This window comes from Paramormyrops kingsleyae, chromosome 1, assembly GCF_048594095.1.
Source record: "Paramormyrops kingsleyae isolate MSU_618 chromosome 1, PKINGS_0.4, whole genome shotgun sequence".
In the NCBI taxonomy this organism is placed as follows: domain Eukaryota; kingdom Metazoa; phylum Chordata; class Actinopteri; order Osteoglossiformes; family Mormyridae; genus Paramormyrops; species Paramormyrops kingsleyae.
The window spans coordinates 73,975,594-73,996,941 of NC_132797.1; the positions used below are offsets into that span (position 1 = coordinate 73,975,594).

The 21,348-nt window shown below is 45.2% G+C and overlaps 1 protein-coding gene across 1 annotated transcript; it reads left to right on the forward strand.

Annotated features, from left to right (window-relative positions):
• Nucleotides 1-274: 274 nt before the first annotated feature.
• On the forward strand, nt 275-20,503 carry LOC111838134 (uncharacterized). The gene is made up of 3 exons (XM_023800773.2): nt 275-350; nt 16,389-16,692; nt 16,917-20,503. The coding sequence occupies exons 1-3, from the start codon at nt 339-341 to the stop codon at nt 18,833-18,835; spliced, it is 2,235 nt and encodes a 744-aa protein (XP_023656541.1). The 5' UTR covers nt 275-338; the 3' UTR covers nt 18,836-20,503.
• Nucleotides 20,504-21,348: the final 845 nt, after the last annotated feature.

Here is a 21,348-nt window from a genome sequence, read left to right on the forward strand (position 1 = left end):
CCTACTCACAGAACCATGAACATTCATCACGTCCAACATAAACTCTATCTTCACCCGGAATATTCTTCTCTCCACTTCATCTCTCTCTCTCTCTCTCTCCTTGACGTCCTCTTGCTCAGCCTCTTTTCCCCCTTTTTTTTTCCTCCTGCCTGTCCACCCCCCCCCCCCCCCCACACACACACACACACACACACACACAAACTTGTCCACCTCTGTCACTCAGTCCACCTCCTCAGAACGGTGTAACTCCACCCACCCATACATAAAAACTAAGAGCATGTTCTCGTCCGCTGTTCAGAGTCCCCAGCCTGGAGCGTTCGTCCCTCTGACACGGCCTCATGCTGATTAAGGTAGGCGCACACATTTTATACTCATCACCATTACCCTCATTATTATTATTATTATTATTATTATTATTATTATTATTATTATTATTATTACTCTAACATGTCTAACACATTAATGCCACATTATATGTGAGTTTTCTTAACTTTCTCACTGACTTTCCTTCTGCTTCTGTGTTTGTCTAATATATATATAAATTATATAACATAAAATGTTGTGTGTGTGCATGTGTGTGTGTGTGTGAGAGAGAGAGAGAGAGAGAGAGAGGGTGACATTCTGAGTGAGGGTCCATCCTTGCGCTGTTTCTGTCCCACTGAAAATATGTTCCCGCCTGTGATTTGTCCTTTTATCTCTTCCTGGAGTTCAGAGTTGCATGCTGTCACACGGCGGCAGATTAACAGTTTGTCAAAAGCAGAAAAACTTGGTCCCATGAATAATAACTCGTCTCTCCTTTCATGTATGTATCGTTACCATAACACCAGAGCATTGTGTGGAATTTTGTAGAGCAACTTCTTTTATAAATCATTCAGGTCAGGACTAAAATGGATTTTTTTCTTCTTGAATAATTCGCCTTTAAATATTATACAAAGCAGATATTGCTGGGAAGCCTGAAAGATTTTGCAACAATCTACAGGTTTGAAAAGCTTGGAAAAACCATGGCAATAAATGGAAGAGCTCCATGCTGATCACTGATTTCGTAAAGATTCCTGGCGAGGAACAAAATGAAAATCAATTGTACTAATCCTTCTAGCAATATATTTAGTCAAAATCCTGAAAAGTCCTATGAATTTGTATCATGAGTTAAATAGTCCAGCGACATTGTTTTCTGGGGTTATTTTGCACCAGAGGTGTGTTTATATGGACTGTCCTGTCTGTGCGAGACTTGGTTTGGTTTTGGGCTCCTGTAGCAGTCAGGGTGTTGTCTTGTGCTCTTGTGCAGTACATCTACTGCTTGGCAGCCGTTTCTGGATCACAGATCCCTCCTGGGCGACAGTCAGTGACCCCTGTCTCCTCCCCCCCACGCCCCAGGGGAGATATGAGAGGTGGCTTCCAGGAGATTTTACTAGATCAGCACAGTAGAGCGAGGTATGATTGTTGCCCCAGCCCATTCCCTCAGCACTGTAATGGGGGGTGTCTGAATTCGGAGATAATATGGGGGCCGTATTCTTTGCAATTTCGTGACAGGAGTCACAGGTGCCAAACACCACCTGTCGAGGGGACAGCCAAAGGCTTCCAAGATTCTTCAGTCAAAACACAAACAGGAACCTGTCACTGAAAATGTCTGTGATAAGAAGCCATTTGTGTCTCACTGTGAGTCAGGGTAGGATGGACAAAGGGATGACACTGAAGGAGGAAATCACTTTCGAGCAGTTCGGCTTCTATTTTTTGGTTCAAAGCAGATGTCAAGTGTTTTGAGAGCTCCAGTTCGATGTCCTTTGCATTCCAATTCCTTAAAGTAATCCCAAAAGACAGTTATCTGGTCTGCAAATACCTTTGAATGCATTTTTATTAGAGCAAAGGCATTAAGGGGTTGATGGAATGATTTTTTCAGCAAGATGAAAACTGGTTTGTCAGGGGTCTGCGTGGGAACCACATCAGCTATCAGCTGTCTGTGTCAATAGATCATCCCAAAATTTCGACCTTTAGAAGTTTCCAGGAAATCCTGCTCAGTTGTGCAAATCCATTGTGCATTTAATTTTATTCAAAGAGAAAATGTTAAAAACTGCTTGAATGGAAGCGACGTTCCTGCCACTTCTGGCAAATATCTCATTTGTCACCAAAAGCCCTTCCATACTGTTGTGGCCAATCTGTCAGTTTTTGAATTAAACAGGCAAATTTTCCACCGTTGACTTGAGAAGAGCATGTGGAAAATGGTTCAGCCACTTCCAAAGACATGCGATGTCCCATTAGGCGTGAAATGAGGGAGCAACGACATCCGAGTGCCATGTAAACAAAGAAACATCTGGACAGCTGACCCACAAGCCTCCGCGAGCGAGACGAGCGGGGGCTGTCTGTGTGGCATACCGCTGCTTCGTGACGGCTTCTGTCACGCACTTGACTTTACCGCATGAAGGACAGAGGTGTGGTGGCAGAAGTGGCTCTTGACTAATTGACTAAAATCACAGCCGCAGCCCCGCAGCCGCAGCCCCGCAGCCGCAGCCCCGACAGCCGCAGCGACAGTTAGAAGCGCAGGGCAGCAGTGGGAGGGGCTTCTGCTTCTGAGCAGCACATTTTCAGCAGCATTCAGGTTTCTGCTCAGGCACTTTGCCTCCAATATTCTACAGGAGCTTGGCTGTGCAGGCTGCCCTGCTCTCAGACGCTCCCTGGTGGTCAGCCTGGGGTACTGCGATGGGTTATAATCCCGCCCTAGTTTGTCCCTCTTTCACATAGGTGTTATCTGGGTGCCTACCTAAGATCTCTAAAGTTAACTGGTAATTCTAGATGAGTCATGTGATCAACCTAAATAAGACACTATTAGACAAATTGATGGCTGGATGGATGGATGGAAATATTAAATAAATAAGGCTTCTCTGTCACTGGTCTTAAAGGTGATGATATATGTAAGCTGTGTTACCTGGGCATTTTTATAAATTGCTGATTTAGGTAATACCCCTTAGGGAATCCCCCAGCCCCCTCCCTCCCTCCCGACCTCAAACAAGGAGCAAAAGGTGGTATTGGGCTTACCCTGAGAGCAGCAAATATTACACACACACACACACACATATATACTGTATATATATATATATATACCTGTCAGCCGAATGCTGCATGAACAGAATTATAGACGGGGCGGTCCGGGGGGAGCGCTGGTCCCCTGGTTAAGATTTATCGAGCTGTTTGTGTTGGGCTTGGCGCTTTCATTCCTCACTCTCAGCTGTTTACACCAGAAGGAGCGGCACTGAAAATGAGGGAGAGGGAGCAAGAAAGAAACAGAGCAAAGAAAAACAAACTTTTGCCAGTCAATAAATCAGTAAATCAGTATCAGCACTGAGGGAGGCTGCGGACTGGCGTGTGAGGGTTTCCCACTGCCTTATTAAGTCTGCCTGGCACACAGGGAAACACTAACTCAGACGTGCACAAACCCAATCTCTGACACAGTGTTTATTTTGTATGGTGTTCTCAGTAAGAATGTTCTCATAAACACTGCGGCGCCTTACTGCACTTTCCTGTGGAAAACACCATGGAACTGCACAACTGTGAGATATAGGTGAACACCTGGGACCATCCAAGCTTTACTGAATCTGAATTTTTTTATTTTTGTTTTTTTTTAACAAGCACTGTGGAAATTTTTGACTAGATTGCTTCTCCTACACCTTCATTGGATCTAGAGGTCGCATTTTTTTTTATGTTCCATGACGTTTCTCCAAATCTTTGTTTTAGTCCATATCAAAAGAATGGTTCGGCATGTGTGACACTTACCACAGGATCTGTGGGCTCTGTAGGGGAACCGACAGCAGGTAGGGATCGCATTAACACCCAGTAATTGCTAAGCAGAGTAATTGGACCGGGACAGCTGGAGAGGCCCAAAGCCGTTTTATTGGCCAGGCTTTAAACCTGACACCAGCCGTGATCAGTAGTATAAAGTCTGGTAGCACAATGCCAGCCAGAAGCCACTAAGGGCATTTACCATGAAAGCCAATCGTCTTGTGAGCTGCGAGAACCATAAGCGCTGGAAGCGGAGACGCGGTTACGGTGTGGGAGCAGCGCTGTCCCGCCTCTCGCCTGGGAGTAATGATGGCTCCCGGGGTGGGCAGGAAAGGTAGCATTCGCACATGAGGCCCGGAACGTACATGCGGTCCAGGGGCATTTAGCTGCGAGAGTGGGTGCCCGCGGTAGCGAAGGAGAGCCCGTAGCCGTCATAAAAGAACCGTAATCTGCCATTCTTTGGCAAATTGAGAGCAGAAAGGCAAAGAATTAAGACATACATCACAATTTAAGCCCTTTGGTATTCAGTGAGGGAAATGGCTGTTATGAGCCTTGCCACTTGCTTTCTTCAGGCGGCAGATTTCCCGGTCTTACGTTGCTCCAGTAACCTGGCAAGTTCTGCTTCCCTGTGGCATCTTCGGCTAAAGCAGAGGCTCATCCACAGCTCCTGCCTTAAAACCTGGCTAAAGCAAGTCTGCATGAGTGACATGTTATATTCACACTTCTGATGTCAAGCAAAACCACCGGTGCTGAACAAATCTCAGGACAGATTAGAAACATCTGGCTTTTATGGCAGTGGACGCTGACTCATTTTGATCCCGCTTCATGCCTCTGCGGTCTAGCCAGTCACAGATGCTGAGATTTTCACTCTATGCACCTAAATCAATGAGCACTGAGCTTACCAGCTGTTTAAAAACATCCTGAAAGCATGTAAACTGCCCTCCAGGGTGTCTTTGTGAGGCAGAGAGGCTAATGCCTCGGATTATTTCTGTATGGCCATTTTAGCTCACATATAATAATAATAATAATAATAATAATAATAATAATAATAATAAATCATTTTGGTGTCACTTAAAATTGTCTTTCCTAATGTATTATAGACAACTTCATAATGCATTATAATGGTCGGCATAAGGATTAATAAAGCATTACATCATCTCCTATTGACAGTCATAAGGCATTATAGTGTCATAATGTATTAAGTATTCTAATATTTCATAAGATCCAATGAAACTCTCTTCTATAATGCTCTATAAATATCTTCATAATGCATTATAATGGTTACTATAATAATTAAGGATGCCTTGTACGGCATTACAAAGGTATCTATAGTGCATTCTAGATGAGAGCTTCATAAGGCAGTCATAATGCATAATTAACATGGCTGTAATATGTTATGCCTGTTAAAATATTTTATCCATGTCTATAATGCTTTATGAATGAATTATAATGTGTTATGAATGTGTTATGGACTTGTCATTCATAAGTACAAGGACAGCTTGTGGCTCAGTGTAGTCTCTGTACCTGTGATTAGAAGGATGCTGGTTTGAACCCAGACTTCAGTGGAATAGTCACATGTCTGTGGGCCTTTGATCAAGGCCCTTAACCCCCAGCTCCCTTTGCTGCCAGGTCTGCTCTCCTGTATATGTGGGGCAGATGAAAAGAGAATTTCTGCATGGGGATCCATAATGCATCATAATTATTAGAAAGTGTTACCAACATTTCTTTACCCAAAGGATGGTTAGAGTTTGGAATGGGCTTCTTAGTAGTGTTGGGGAAGCACAGTGTTCACATTAATTTAAGTCACACTAGAAATTCTGCCGGTGCTGGATAATGAAATACCCCAATGTGTTTGACGGGACGGGTGGCCTCTTATTTGTAACATTACATGTGAGGTTACATAATTCTGAGGAGTCTGCAGGGAAGAGGCAGAAATACAGAGCTTGCCACACGCCCTCGGTCCTGTCAGCCAATCAGCTGGGATTGCCTTCCCGCTGAGGGATAGCTAGCACCCACACAGCGGCATTCTGGGTAAAACACAGAGGAAAGGCAAAGACTCACTGTAGGGGAGATAGGAAGCTGGCAAGCTTCGCTTAGGGGTTTGGCAGACACTCAGTGTAATCAGCTTCAGGCGCAGTGTCCTCTGCTTACACAAGGTGGTGCTATCACATAGATTCCTACTAGGACAACATTGCATGGTGCCCAGACACTCAACCACTCCGCTGTCCAGATGTTTCTTTTGGTCAGAAGATTAACATCCACAGCAGCCCAGGAACTTGGTGCCACCTCATTCCAGGTCACACTGATTTAAAATCCTCCTGAATTAAACTATTTGCCCAATTTCTTACCCTCTGCTTCATGTCAGAGTTTCACTGTTGCTCTTTGTAAAACGTATGGGGTGACTAGATAACGAAGCGTGAACAGAACTCTTGATTTTGTTTCTAGGGCAATGTTAAAGGTAATCATTGTGGTAATTAGCCCACATACCAATCTAATTGTAAAATGGCGGGGATTAAATTAATCTCATCTTTTTCTTTTGGTGTTTTTTTCAATTGAGATTTCACAGATCTTAAAACGGAAGACATCTTGCTAATTGCAGAAACATATACACCCACATGCAAATTAATTGAAACAAGCTGTTGTGTCTATATGCAGACAGACTGACCACAGTTAAGACAGACATCACAGTCACATCAATTCATACTTATCGCCTTGGGTCTGGATTTATGACCTGGTGGAGAGATAAAAATTATATGGGAATAACCCAGGTTGGGGCGCTAATCCATCACAGGGCAAACACACCATTCATGCCTGTGGGGAATTTGGCAAGTCCAATTAACCTCAGCATGTGTTTGGACTGTGGGGAGGAAACCAGAGGACCCACAGGAAACCCCAAGATGACACGGGGGCAGGCGGAGCCCAAACCCCACCCGAGCAGGCCTGCCAACCTGTGGGCACAGTGCCTCCTCTGTCCATCCACTCAGTCACACCACCCAGCCCTAACCCCACCCGAGCAGGCCTGCCAATCTGTGGTCACAGTGCCTCCTCTGTCCATCCACTCAGTCACACCACCCAGCTCTAACCCCACCCGAGCAGGCCTGCCAATCTGTGGGCACAGTGCCTCCTCTGTCCATCCACTCAGTCACACCACCCAGCTCTAACCCCACCCGAGCAGGCCTGCCAATCTGTGGGCACAGTGCCTCCTCTGTCCATCCACTCAGTCACACCACCCAGCTCTAACCCCACCCGAGCAGGCCTGTCAATCTGTGGGCACAGTGCCTCATCTGTCCATCCACTCAGTCATACGACCCAGCCCTAACCCCACCCAAGCAGGCCTGCCAGTCTGGCCAGGTCCCAGGCCACTACATGCATGTCTGTGTGACAACTTCAATTATTTTGCACAAGGGTATACATATGTCTCAATGATACATCCATTTGGCTTGATGTTTTTTTTTTGTAACACTTTGGTTTTTTATTAATAATTGAAGCCACATCTGGTAGCAGGCTGGAAGTACAGAGAAGAATTGTATTTTTTGTTTTTATGGCATTGCCTGTCTGAGGGATAAACGGACTGTGGCTTCTGACTGACTTCAGAAAACACCAAGATCCATATTTACGCTGATTCTGGTCCAGATTAAATAGTGCTGCGGTCACAGGGTTTAAGCTCCACCAGTGCATCATGTCTCACATGATGTCACTTCCAGTGAAGCGAACAGACAGCAGGGATTGTCACCTGCATCTTTCTTTTTTTTTGGTTGGCCTGTTCTAACCTGCTATCCTCATCTTCATCATCCTCAATGGCCCTGACGAGAACTCTAAACCCACGCAGTCTGGGACAACAGGGACGGTGGCCATTGCAGTTCAGGAGTGTGTGAGAAATCACAGAAATTTGCTAAGGTTCACCCAAAGCCAGCCAGCCATGTCACACCCATTCAAAAAGCTGAATGGTAGCTCCTCGCTCACTCCAGGTCATTTATAAGGCAGAATGTTTACAGAGGCAAGTTTCTGACAAGATAACGGAGGTATTTTCCTAGGACCTTAGATTGGTCGTAAACCCCCTCTCTTCTGTAAGGACAGGAAGACAGGTTGGAGCCGATGTGCATTGGGATTAGAACAAATATTTTCTCTGCATCTGTGGGGTACCATTCTGTTGTGAAAAACAGCAATGTCCCGTTTAAGCGGGATGTGAAAAGTAGCAGGTATGATTAAGTCCCTGTTCAGCGCCAGAGTGTGGGATTGAGGAGCGAATGTCTCTGCGGCAGTGTGGAGGGCTAGGCAGGAGAGCCCCCACTGTTTGGGTTCAGGTCCATGTTTATGTCTGTCTGTTTGCCTGGTGTAAATTTCTCAAGTGGAATCCATTCCAAGTCCAGGACATAATTGTGCTCAATGGAAGAACTTTATAAAGAATGACAGCTGAGAGCAGGTAGAAGATCCCATTAGAGGATTTGAAGAGAAACCATACAGTATTTCCGAAAGTTTCTGGAATTTTAGAATTGCATCAACCTAGATTGTATCAGAGCCCTTGTTCTCCGTGTCTTGGGTCTGCTGAAATGCTTTTGTACAATCACTTAGTGTTAGTCTAATAAGTGACGCAGGTCTACAGCACACTCAGCTTTCGAGATTAGAAATCTGTTTGGAAGCATTTGGGAAATGTTTCTGTTTCTGACTAGGGTTATGGGCGCCTGCTTAGCCTCTCAGTCGACAGGAGGCAGAAAGCACCCCGTAGCAGAAATAAATGCATGTGTACTTCAGCACACTCCCCTGCCCCCCCACAATGCTAATAAGTTGACTGGGCCATAGACAACAACAACCAAGAGGTGTGCCTGACTTGGGTCCCACCTATGTCTAGACAGAACGAAGGCTGATTCGTTCCTTAATTCCAGCTCCGCCCCTTTCTCTTTCCCCATAGGAACATTTACAAAAATGACACCCTGATTGCCTTGTGATTATTATTTTTTTTTGGTCAGCAAATAGCTGTCCCACTGTGGCACTCTCAAGGCATGCCTGCCGATGGACCGGCTTCCCGCCTTCGTGGTGTTATTCCGGCCTCAAGCGCAACACCAGCCCCCAACAGGAAACACGCAGTCGATCTAGTGTGTGCCTATCCAACCCCACCCCATTGCTCCCAGCAGTAGTCAAAGAACTCTTTGATTACCACAGCGCCATGACCTCATCTCAAGGTTACAGCATTCGCCATTCCACAAAAAGGAATCCAGGCCGTGTTTCCATTGGAATACAATGTATTTGTCATTAGCACAAACCCATAAGATATACAAGCACAGACTGTGAATTCCACAGAGCAAGCTGACAGTTAGCGTGATGAAATCTCAAAGGGCAGCCAACTTTTTTCATCTATGTTGCTGCAATTCATGAAAGACCAGGGTTGCTCAGGGGTGTCGTTAGAGATTTTGGGCCCCAGGAAGCCATATCACATGGGGCCCCCAACCCAGACCAGTCATATTACGTCACAATTTTTTTAAGGCCCCTGTCGTTCCTAACTTTACCCCCCATTTTGGACTCTGGGTCAAGAACATTATAAGAAAGGTGAGCTTGACATCTAGGTTTTGTGAGGTCTGCCACATTGCTGCCGTAATGTGTGCTCACCTGGCCTCTGAGAGGTGAGCCTCTAAGGTGACCATCTAATCCATGTCAGGGGGGGGCAGTATGAGCTACTTCAGGTTTTACAAAGTTCAGCTCTTCTTGTGCCTTGACTGGTTTGTTTCCTTGACTGAAAGACTCATCCAGCTGTTTCACATTAGCATTAGTGACACACGCATGATTATAGGAGACTGACCAATCAGCACACAGCAAGAACTCAGTGCTCAAGTGAAATCCAGGTCCTTTTGATTGAAATGGTAGTTTATAAACCCTGTCCGAGCTCATAGTGTCACCCCCAAACCCCCCCCCCCCCCCCCCGACATGGATTTTCTGGGCACCCTACTGGTACCGCAACACTCAGGTGTTAGTTGGTGCTACGGCGTCAGTCTCCCATTGAGATACTTCAGCATCTCAGAAACTGGCCAAAGGCAGTGGAACTCAGCCCCCTCCTCTGGGACCCCCAGCCATTCCATGTTTTTTGCTACCCTTAGTCAATAAAGTGCCGGCTGAGGCGCTAATTCATGAATTACTTGAGGTTTGAGAATCACTGGTCGATGGCCGAAACAGTCTTCATAAAAGGAAAGGGTGACCTTCTTGTGTGACTGTAAGGCCACAAAGCTGACTGCTGTTTTGGCTGAACTACTTGTCACACCACAGAATGCAAGAGGGTTCTGAGGATTGGCAGGCAAGATGTTCCTGCACGAATCAGTGTAAAAGGTGGGCAACAGCGACTGTCCTTAGCTACATCTCTTCTGTTTGCAGCAGAAACAGCAGGCAGGAGTCTCAAACGGCAATCTTTTATGAGAGATCAGCACATATTTATAGACTTTTGGCAAGTCTGTCGGTTTCCTTGCAGGAACAGGACGCGACCTTCAAAGCGTGCAGCATAGGCTCCATGGGGTGGTATGGACAGCAGCCCTGTGTTAAAATCGGCAGCACCTCGTGAAAAGTTAGGGGGCGCCGGTGGTGGAGGGGGGGGCGGGGGGTTGGGGCTGATTCATTATTGTCACAGGGGTGTGGGCTGCATTAGGGCCTTGATCCAGGCGTCCAGCAGGAGGTTCCAGCTACCCAAACATGAGCAGACAGACCTAAAGACATTGTCCTTCCAAGCCAAGCAAGCCAAAGAAAATCTCCTACCATGTCGCAGATACACAGACAAGAACAGTGAGGAGGGAGATTGGCTCGGTTCTGTTTGGTAGAGCTGAAGCGTAAACCTTCGCTTTTTCATGTATTAATTCAGCATTCAGTGTTGAAGTGTTACCTCTCACAGAGTATGATGTCAGTGCGGTGGTCTGTGGCTCTGTGGGTTAGGGCTCTTTGCTTGTGATCGGAAGGATGCTGGTTCAGATCCCTTAGCTGCCAGAATAATGTTTCCACTGGGCCCTTCAGCAAAGCCCTTAACTCCAATTGTTCCAGGGGGTGCTGTTTACCCCTCACTCATACAAAGCTCTGGAGAAAAGTTCTAACAAATAAATTGTGCACAGTTTTAAAAACTTCAGTTCTCGTGTCTGAGCTTGAGGAACATCTGGAAGAACTGGGTTTTGTCCCGAGCTGCAGTGTGCATGGTCTAGACTTAAGCCAGAGATGCTGGAGGATGTGACAGGCTTCACGCAGAGTTGGTTTAACTGCATTTCCTCTCTAAGGTTTCTAACAGGCAGATACGTTTTCTTTAAAGCAGTAAGGATGGTTTTCAGGAGTGATAAGGATGAACAGCCCACAGCCTCACTGCACCTCAAAGGCTTCCTGGAAATGGCTGGTTTGGTGACGTAGATCGCAAATTTGATGGAGAACTCTCAGTGCAGCGTCTCCCATTTCTCACAGCGTTTGTCAGGCGCATAGTATTTATTTGTGTGGATATGTGGTGGAATGAAGGCAGCAGTTGACCCAAAACCACCCCAGACAACCTCCACAGATGTTTATCAGGAGGTTCACTACAGGTGATGCGACGAGTAAGAACAAATGTTCGGGGGGGGGTGGGGTGGGGAAAAGAGATGAAGCCACAGCTGTCTGGTATTTCACCTGGGTATCAACCCCCCAAATCAGGAGCATGGGAGAACATGTGGTGAAAACACAGGGTGGGGGGGTGGGGGGGTGTGGTCAGGTTCAGGGCCGGGGAAGGGGATTCAAACAAGAGAGGGAACAGGATAGGAGCTGAGAAAGATATGATGCTTTAGACAGCAAAAAGGGCGAAACTCTAACCATAACAGCAGATTATCTTTCTAGCAGAGACACACTCGTGACACTCCCTCCCTGTCCACACACAAACACACTTAGGTCAATTCCATAAATGCTGGAAGGTTCACAGAGGAGAAGCAACTGTTTCCCAACAAATGAATAGTCTGCCGTTTTCTCCGGGTACTCCGGTTTCCCCCCAAAGTCCAAAGACATGCTGAGGCTAATTGGAGTTGCTAAATTGCCCTTAGGTGTGCATGTGTGAGTGAATGGTGTGTGTGTGAGTGTGCCCTGCGATGGGCTGGCCCCCCATCCAAGGTTGTTCCCTGCCTCGTGCCCATTGCTTCCGGGATAGGCTCCGGACCCCCCGCGACCCAGTAGGATAAGCGGGTTGGATAATGGATGGATGGATGAATAGTCTGCCTTCCTGTGGAAATAATCATAGATTTTTTCATTCTATGCCTTGGTGTCGGTGGATGAATATGAATAGTGTAAAATCGTTAGTGTAAAACTATTTTTTTTCTAAGGTATTTTTATTTAGATTAAAATCAAAATACATAATGTACAGTAACGCTGATAAATGTCTCCCACTAGAGGTAAAGCAAGGAGTCGCACATTTCTGACACTGAATCACACACTTTCTAAAAATTTTATTTGATTTTTTTTTTTTTTTTTTTTACAAAAATATTTTCTGTTTACTTAGCTATAATGGCTTTAAATTAGACATGTGCTTAAACTGGCTTTATAACTTGGGTACTTAAATCTTTGCTAAGTAATGTTTTCTGTGATGTCCACAACAATTAAGAAAGGAGAAAATGGCGCTTGTCAAAATCACACTGTGTTTGTGCAGACTCTGCCTGGAGAGCACATTTCTGTGGCAGCAGAGTAAATGTGGGCAGGAAATATCACAGGAAGAAACTGCAAATGTGAGGAAGTGTTTGGGACGAAAGCCTGCTGTCGGCCTCATCGGCCTCTGCTTCATGTTCTGATGCCCTCGTGCAAAATGAGCCTTTCCTCCAAAACCGCAATATGTGACTCACTGACAGGATTTGACGTTTCTGTGTAGAGCTTTGATTTTTCTCATTTTCTGTACAAAATGAGTAATGCAGCGCATTAGTCAGGGAGTTAAAACAGGAAGAGCTGAGTAATTCCATGCGGATGTGAAGGGGAAGGCGGGTTCTGTACAAAATCAAAAATTAAAAATCTCCAAATTAAAAACAGCATCACCTGAGAAATGGCACTTTCCTTTTGTTCTTGTGTGACGAAGAGAGAAAACGCTGATAGCACACAAAGTAGCTAGAACTAGCTGGAATATATGGGCTTAAGCAGTGGGTTAATTCTTTGTGTTTCTGTTCAAGGAGCTGGGGAATGAAACTGTTTGGTTTTACCGGGATAAGAAGCAAATTAGTAGAGCAGCACAAACATATTTTCATTTGAGCCTCACTGACTAGCAGCCGCTAGACCTCAGTACCCCAAAGAGCAGCACGGCCTACCCATCATGCACTGCTTCCTCACCATGATTTATACTCGTGTTTATTGATGCTGTCCTTGTGCAAGTGCACAGGGATGTTCGCGGCCTTTCATCAGGGTTGTTGAGCCGTGCGGACGACACTTCCTGTAATTTAGCCCATGGCAGACCCCTACTGCTAACCATTGGTATTTCCATGTGTGTTTATTGTCGGTTCAACACCCCGAAAAAAATTGTAAAAATTCAATGATTTACATATGCACTCATTAACAAAATCATGCCGTTTCTATAGAAGGAGAAAAAAAAACAGTGAACTCAAAAATTAATTCCAGACCATTCCTAAATGTAATAAACTAGAAATCGATGCTGAGACCATGCAAAGTTAAAACCAAAATTAGTGTCTGGAATTGCAGGAATTTCCCCAAAAGCCTGGAATGATGAGGCAGGGGTTTCATGTGGAAATTTTGAACACAGTGTTGATAACTTTCTAAGCACTCACCTGAAAGAATGTTAATTCATTTCCCAGGCTGATAGATTTAACAGTGTTCCAGGGCTCTGGTGGGTGGGTTCCGCACTGTGTGGCGCATGTTGGTTCCCGTACTGCAGTGTTTCCCAACCCGGTCCTCGAGAACCCACAGACAGTCCTCGTTTTTGCTCCCTCCCAGCACCCGGCAAAAACATGGACCGAGGACCGGGTTGGGAAACCCCGTCATACTGCAGGTACTGTGTGCCACCCAACGCTGAGGAAATGCCAATGATTTGCCGGTAATTTCACTCTCCCCGGGAGGCCTTCTAAAATGTTCCCAGTTGAGAAATAGCAGATAGTGCCAGATGGAAAATGTTCTGCCATTTCACACAGCAGCATGTTAGGTCTGTGCCCTGACGATCAGTGTTGGGTCCAATCTTATAATTCACAGGGTGACGCATAACCGGTCACCTGTTTCTCTTTCGGAGGCCGAGGGAAGCCTCTCCAGCTCCAAGCTTTTCCAGGAAGGAGGCATTAGACACGGGAAAGAGAAGAGGCCACTCAGGGACAGACGGGAAGAAAACAGCCAAGAGGGGAGGAGTTTGATTTATTGGACTGAGCTTTTGTTAGGTTGATTACTTCCTTGACACTTTTTCTGGCACACAGTGATACATCACAGACGACACGTCAAGAGTCGAGAACACTTTTGATCTTCCGGGGAATGTTTTAAAGATGTCTGGTGAAAAGAGGGCGTTCCATAATACCGTGGACGGGACTGAAAGGTCCTGTGGACTCATACAACACACACAGTGTTTTTTGGCTGTACCATCCGGTGTGTCAGCGTCCACCAGCAGGAGCAGACACTGTAAAATAACAATAGTTTATAGCCCCGCTGACCGCTGCTGAAAAGGGCGTGTTATTGGGGTTGGCGAATCCCAGAGCGGCCCGATGCCGTTTCTCCTGCTCGGCGTTCCAGGGAACGCAGCGCTCGTGGAGGCGTTTGCAACAGGGTGGGGAGACTGTTCAGGAATTCCCTTTGCTGGACCCTCCATTATGATCCATTGGGAGAAGACCACTGGGTCCATATTTATGATGTCACTGTTTCATGTCTGGAAGGTATGCGAGGGAGGCAGCCTGTAGTGAATCAGCCTGATCCAGCCTGATAGATCCCCAGGTTACAGCAAGTCTGCACTGATTCATTTCCGCAGAGTATAACACCTTAAAATGTGTTAAACTGACTACTAGGCAATTACATTCATTATTAATTTACAACACTTAGCTGTAAGTACATAATACTTGCATAGAGGAAAGAAAGATTTGATGATTAATGTGCATTTTACGGTGTTAAGTCTAGGTATAGGTGTGATGATTGGGAAATTTTCAGTATGTTTTTCCTAATTATAACTGAAGCACTCCAGAATCACAGGCTGGTATTTCTGAATTTCAAATGGCTGCAGCAGCAAAACAGTCTTTCTGTCCAAGATCATTTGAGACCATTTGTTTCTCATTGACACGAAGAGGACATGTGACTTAATTTCCCTTTAGCTGTTTGACGTCGTTTTGGGCCAGTGTAGTCTCATGTACCTTATTATCTAATCTGTCCGCCTTCATTTCACTTGCCAGCTTTGTGACCTACGGCTCACAAGTGAGATCACTTGTTCTACCTGTGTTGGGTAACCGAAGCTTGAGGGCGCCCTCTGCTGTCAGGTGCAGGATATATCACTTACAGTAGCAGGTTAACCTCACACGCTAATGTCTCTATATGTTTAGCTTGGAGGATGTATTATTAGCGTAGCCAATAAATACTGTAGATCGTGAGTGAAATCCTCACCATACTCTAGAAATGTCTCCAAGGTGAATGATAAGAAAGTGTCTGATTTTATAACAGGGCTGCTTAGAGTTAAATTAGCGATGCCTTACTTTTTACTCACTTTCTCCCAGGCTATTAACCTGCCATTTCTTTATTAATATTATTATATTTAATATCAGTGACAAAAATTAGTGGTGCAGTGGTGCAGTGGTTAGCACTGCTGCCTCACACTTCTGGGACCTGGGTTTGAGTCTCCATTATTGCTCTGAGTGTGGAATTTGCACGTTCTTCCCATGTTGTTGTGGGGTTCCCTCTGGGTACTCTAGTTTCCTACTCAAGGTCCAAAAACATGCTAAGGTTAATTGGAGCTACCAAATTACCTATAGGTGTGAGTGAACGGTGTGTGAGTGTGCCCTGCGATGGGTTGGCACCCCATCCTGGGTTGTTCCCTGCCTTGCACGTCTGAGTGACTGGTGTGTGAGTGTGCCCTGCGATGGGTTGGCACCCCATCCTGGGTTGTTCCCTGCCTTGCACGTCTGAGTGACTGGTGTGTGAGTGTGCCCTGCGATGGGTTGGCACCCCATCCTGGGTTGCTCCCTGCCTTGCACGTGTGAATGAATGGTGTGTGCGTGTGCCCACAACCCTGAATAGGACATGCAATTACAGAAAATGGATGGATCTTTGCTGAGGAAAGCTGTGTATATTACCTACCTAGAATATACATGTTTTAGATTCAGATGTCCTGCATAGTGTTAAAGTGAGCAATGATAATTAATATATGTTGTATCTACCTTTAACAATTTGGGTTGGACGCCCCCCCGCCCCCATAACCACCATTTGGCTAATATTTAAAGCATGTAATTAGTCTTTGTACTGCAATTACTCCGGGAGCCCTGCCAGGCTATATGCTGACTGGGAAAGGCTCCAATCCCTACATGACTCTCACTCCAGATAAGTGGCTGGGAGATGGATAGATTTAAATTATTTGTTCAGTTATAAATTTCTGTTTGCATAGGTGTTTTCCATCAAAAAGATATTTGGCGTTTTTGTTTTAAATAATAACAGTGGATTTACCATATTTTGACCCTCGCTCTTTCTTCCAGGCCATGGCCGTGCCCTCTCCCCCGACGCATCTGCTGGTGGCGGCCCTCCAGGTGGCGCTGTTGTGCCAGGTACATGGAGGGGCATACTATGGGCATAAGCAGCTAGCTCAACAGCACCAGCCCTTGCCACAGTTACCTCATATGCCCATGGGCAAGGAAGGGTTGCCACCACAGTACATGGGCAAAGAGATGCCACCACACATGCCGTATGGCAAAGAGATGCCCATGATCCCACAGTACAGGAAGGAGTTTCCACAGATGCCCATACCTTTGGGTAAGGATATGCCACGCAAGAATGGTAAAGGTGAGACTCTCTCGCTCTCCCACACACATACTCACTGAGTCCTATTCCATAATACTAGAAGGTTTACAGAAACAACTGATTTACTAACTTTACTTTTTAGTTTTTAAAATTTCACATCATGCAGTATTCAGTTCTTCTTTAAAAAAACCTGTTCATGATACACATTAAAATGGATTTCAATATTCAGAAAGTTTTATTACTTGCATATGCTTTATCTTCCCAAGGTGAAGTTATTCCCAGAGGAGAGAGGGGCATGCCTGGAGAGATGGGCCCCAAGGGGCCAGCAGGACCTCAGGGTCCTCCAGGTTTGCCCGGACATGGACTGCCAGGGCCCCTAGGAAAACCTGGCCCACCTGGTCCTCCAGGGTTCCCAGGAATTGGTAAACCTGGTATGCCAGGAATGCCAGGAAAACCAGGAGCAGCAGGTGCCCCAGGCCCCAAGGGAGACATGGGTCAAGCTGGTGTAGAGGGGCCAATGGGCTTGCCAGGGCAGCAAGGAATGCCTGGTCCTCCAGGACTCCCTGGAATTGGGAAACAAGGAGGTCAGGGACTGCCAGGTCAACAAGGACCCAGAGGGGAGCCTGGTCACAAAGGTCTGCCAGGATTACCAGGCTTACCTGGACCCAAAGGTGACAAAGGGATTGGTCTGCCAGGACTGCCAGGCCTGAAAGGTCCTGCTGGACCTCCTGGACAGCCAGGTCAAGCAGGTCTTCCAGGAATTGGTAAACCAGGTTTAAATGGGCTGCCAGGAGCTTTAGGTGGGCAAGGAAAACCAGGCCCTCCCGGAGAGCCAGGGCCCATGGGTCCTCCTGGTGAGGGAGGTCAGCCAGGACCACCAGGACTTCCAGGTGTTGGTAAACCAGGCCTTGATGGCCTACCAGGACAAGTAGGATTTCCCGGTGGGAAGGGAGAACCAGGCCCACCAGGTTTACCAGGCAATCCAGGATTACCTGGGTTTGGTAAGCCTGGATATCCAGGGCCAAAAGGTGACAAGGGGTTAACTGGTTTACCTGGTGTTCGAGGTCCGAAAGGTGACAAAGGTCATGTTGGCCTTCCTGGGATGCCTGGTCCCCAAGGACCTATTGGACCACACGGCTTGCAAGGTCCAATGGGGCCACCAGGAGGTCTTGGTTTACCTGGTCCAAAAGGAGAGGTTGGAGCAGGAGGCTTACAAGGACAAGTAGGTCCTAAAGGTGAACCAGGTCCTCCAGGGCATCCAGGTCAGCCAGGGTTATATGGAGAGGTAGGTCCACAAGGTCCACGTGGTCTCCCTGGCACTCTGGGCCCAAAAGGTGAAAATGGACACAAAGGATTTCCAGGTTTATCAGGAGTTCCTGGAATCTCTGGCCCAAAAGGAGAAGTTGGGGTGCCAGGTGAACAAGGTCTGCAAGGCCCAAAGGGAATCCCAGGAATTATGGGCCCTGGAGGGCCAATTGGACCTCCAGGACTTCCAGGGCCAAAAGGTGATATTGGATCACCTGGCCAGCCTGGCAGCCCAGGTGAAGGAAAACCTGGACTTCAAGGTCCTTTAGGCCCACCAGGACAATCTGGTCCCAGTGGACCTCCTGGTGTATCCGGTCAGCCAGGACCACCTGGCCCGCCTGGGCCACCTGGGCCTCCAGCAGAGCTACCTGATCTCGGACAAATCTTACCTGAAATGGGCCCAGGTCTGGATGGTGTTAAGACCCCATCTGGGGCCTACACCAAAGGGAAGTCTAGAGGAGAAGTGATGGGTGGCAATGGCTTAGAGATGCCTGCATTCACTGCTAAGCTGACCACTCCCTTCCCTCCTGTGGCCACCCCAGTAGTCTTCGACAAGATCCTCTACAATGGCCGCCAGAACTACAATCCACAGACCGGCATCTTTACTTGTGAAATCCCTGGGATTTACTACTTTGCATACCACGTTCACTGCAAAGGAGCCAACGTGTGGGTGGCGCTCTACAGGAACAGTGAGCCAGTGATGTATACATACGATGAGTACAAAAAGAGCTTCCTGGACCAGGCGTCAGGCAGTGCAGTACTGCCTCTGGAGCCCGGGGATACAGTGCACATTCAGCTGCCATCCGACCAGGCTGCAGGACTATATGCTGGCCAATATGTCCACTCATCCTTCTCTGGATACCTACTGTACCCAATGTAAAAAGGGCGGGGAAATCAAGTGTATACATTAGCTTTTACAGAATTGTTTAAGCATTTTATACAGTACTGTTGAATACAAAACTGGGTTCCTGGAGTATCCAGCAGATGGGTCAGAAGAGCATACTGAGCATGCAGTTCCTGTTGTCATGGAAACAAGATACCGATCACTTCTGTACCAAGACACATAAACAAAAAAAATCTATTGATTATTATGTAAAGAAAGGACGTAAGTTGCAGTTCGCTTAACTTTTCAATTTGAACTTCTTCTGAACAGTTTTCCAAGTCACTTTGAACACTGAAAACCACCATTTATATTAAAGCAACACTTAGCAATTGTTCTCCAGGAACAATATGGAAAAGGGAAGGGAATGTGTACAAATCCAGTTTAAACAATTCATTTTACAAAACATCCACTTCCGTGTTTAAGGGCAAATTAAGTGGAATGTGGCAGAAAGTGTAAAAAAATATCCAGGCAACTGAAACTGGAGATATATGTATTATTTATTGAGGAACTAGAAACTAATACAAAACACAACTGAAATTTTTTAATTATACTTAACAGGATGACATTGACATATACTCAATAGTGAGCATGGCTGTTACAGAGGGAAAGGGTTGTATTTCTGGTGACATGGTAGAACTGAAAGTATCAAACAAACCCATCGTGAAATGCTGAAGGCAAATTGTACTTAAATGGAAGTAAATGTCTGTTTCTGATCAAGGAGATGCTGCTGGTGGAGGAAACTAACAGGAGTTTTTTTTCTGATTCAGTAAACATGGACCAGAATGTTGTTTTTTTTTTAAATTACAGGGAGTTCACTGAGTTTTGTTTCCTCTTTAGTAAAATGGAATACAAGCAAAATAACCACTGCCAAGTAAAACAGTACAGTCCATAGAAGATTATTAATCACAACTACAGTTATCGATAATCCCTGGTAGGAATCAGTACATGGTTCCTTTGAGATCTATTAAGACATCTATACATATGAAAAACAAAATGTATTTTGCTGAGGTTTTTTCAAGGTTATCTTCTATGTGCATATGCAATGTATTATTATTTTTTTTACATATTTATGAAACCTCTGAGAACAAAGAGAATACAGGCTGGTAGTTTGGTTTAAATTGCATTATGTGCAAGCTGAAGTTGCCAGGGTTGTCCTCTTAAGTAACATTCAGGATGCAAATAGGTGAGTAAATATGAACAGACCTCAGTCTGAAAGAGGACTGACGATCACGCAAATGAATATTATTTACAGGGACTATTTTAGCAATAAGGGATGCTTTATAAGGCATTATAACTGATGAAAAAAGTAACAAGTCTATTACAATAATTTGAGAAGAGTGTATTCTTCCATAAACAGACACACATCTGCCCCTCCACCTCTATCTACACCCACCAGGGGGCATCATTAGCAGAATGAGATGATTAAACAGTATAGGTAGGTCTCATATTTATGTTTGACTACTGACTACCGCGTGAATTTGTTTCTGTGGGAGAAACAGTGGGGCTTCGCGATGAAAAGCAAGTTAATAACACACCACATGTACCCGTTGTTGGCTGATAATGGTGCTAAACTAGAACCCGGTGAACAATGAAGTTTCTTATTTTATTACTATTAATATTGTTGATGTTGTTATTTTTTAATAAAGGTGAATTCACCCAAAACAATACAGTCTTACTCTTCGTTTCAGCCATTTTCCACTACACTCAAAACCATTTTCTCTTGTTTTAAACTTCTTATTGCGTACCGTGTAGATTACAATCACAGTTACATTTTCTTGGAATGAAGATAAGGGTAAGAAGATAACTAACTAGTGATGGGTTTGGCATTTTTGTGAAATGGGGAAATACATTACAGCAGTAATCGTTTCAATCGCTAGTGAACAGTAGACATGTCTAAAGAATTGTCATATAAATCACGAAACCACGAAACAAATCAAAGTGTCACTATACATCTTGGGATCATTTTCTGCTTAATCGTTTTTTTTTATTGTGGAGTCCAAAGTCAGTGAGTGTCATAGGGCTTTATTTAAGAATACTTACATTATATTCATCATTATCTTGTTGCTTTTCCGTTTTTTTTTTTGTCACATAAAATATATTTATACAAATTACTATGTAATGTTTGTTTCAGTAGCGCATATAACACAGAGTTATATATTTTAAGTCGTTCGAACTGAAGAAAATCTTTCAATTCATTGCCATCTAGTGGTCACCTTGCATCTTTGCATCTTGAATTTTTTTTTTGGTCCAGTCCCATTCTGTGCCAGAATAGTAATAAAGGGATAACAAATTGATGCCATTTTGTAATTAGTAATTTTTAGCGAGGTCTGTAAATTGAAGCGACACATCGTCTCATTAAAAATCTTCGTATTCACTACATTTCACGATATAAATATCTGGTAAAACAACACACAACATTTCATACATGAAATGCATAAAATGAATGTTCAGCAGGAATCATTCAAAGCTGTAAAATGAGCAAGTTATCCAAGTAATGATAAACATCATCT

What these genes read in the sequence shown, in the direction of transcription:
- LOC111838134 (XM_023800773.2), top strand. An exon ending in GCCACGCAAGAATGGTAAAG is followed by an intron (nt 16,693 to 16,916) that starts GTGAGACTCTCT and finishes TATCTTCCCAAG; the next exon opens with GTGAAGTTATTCCCAGAGGA.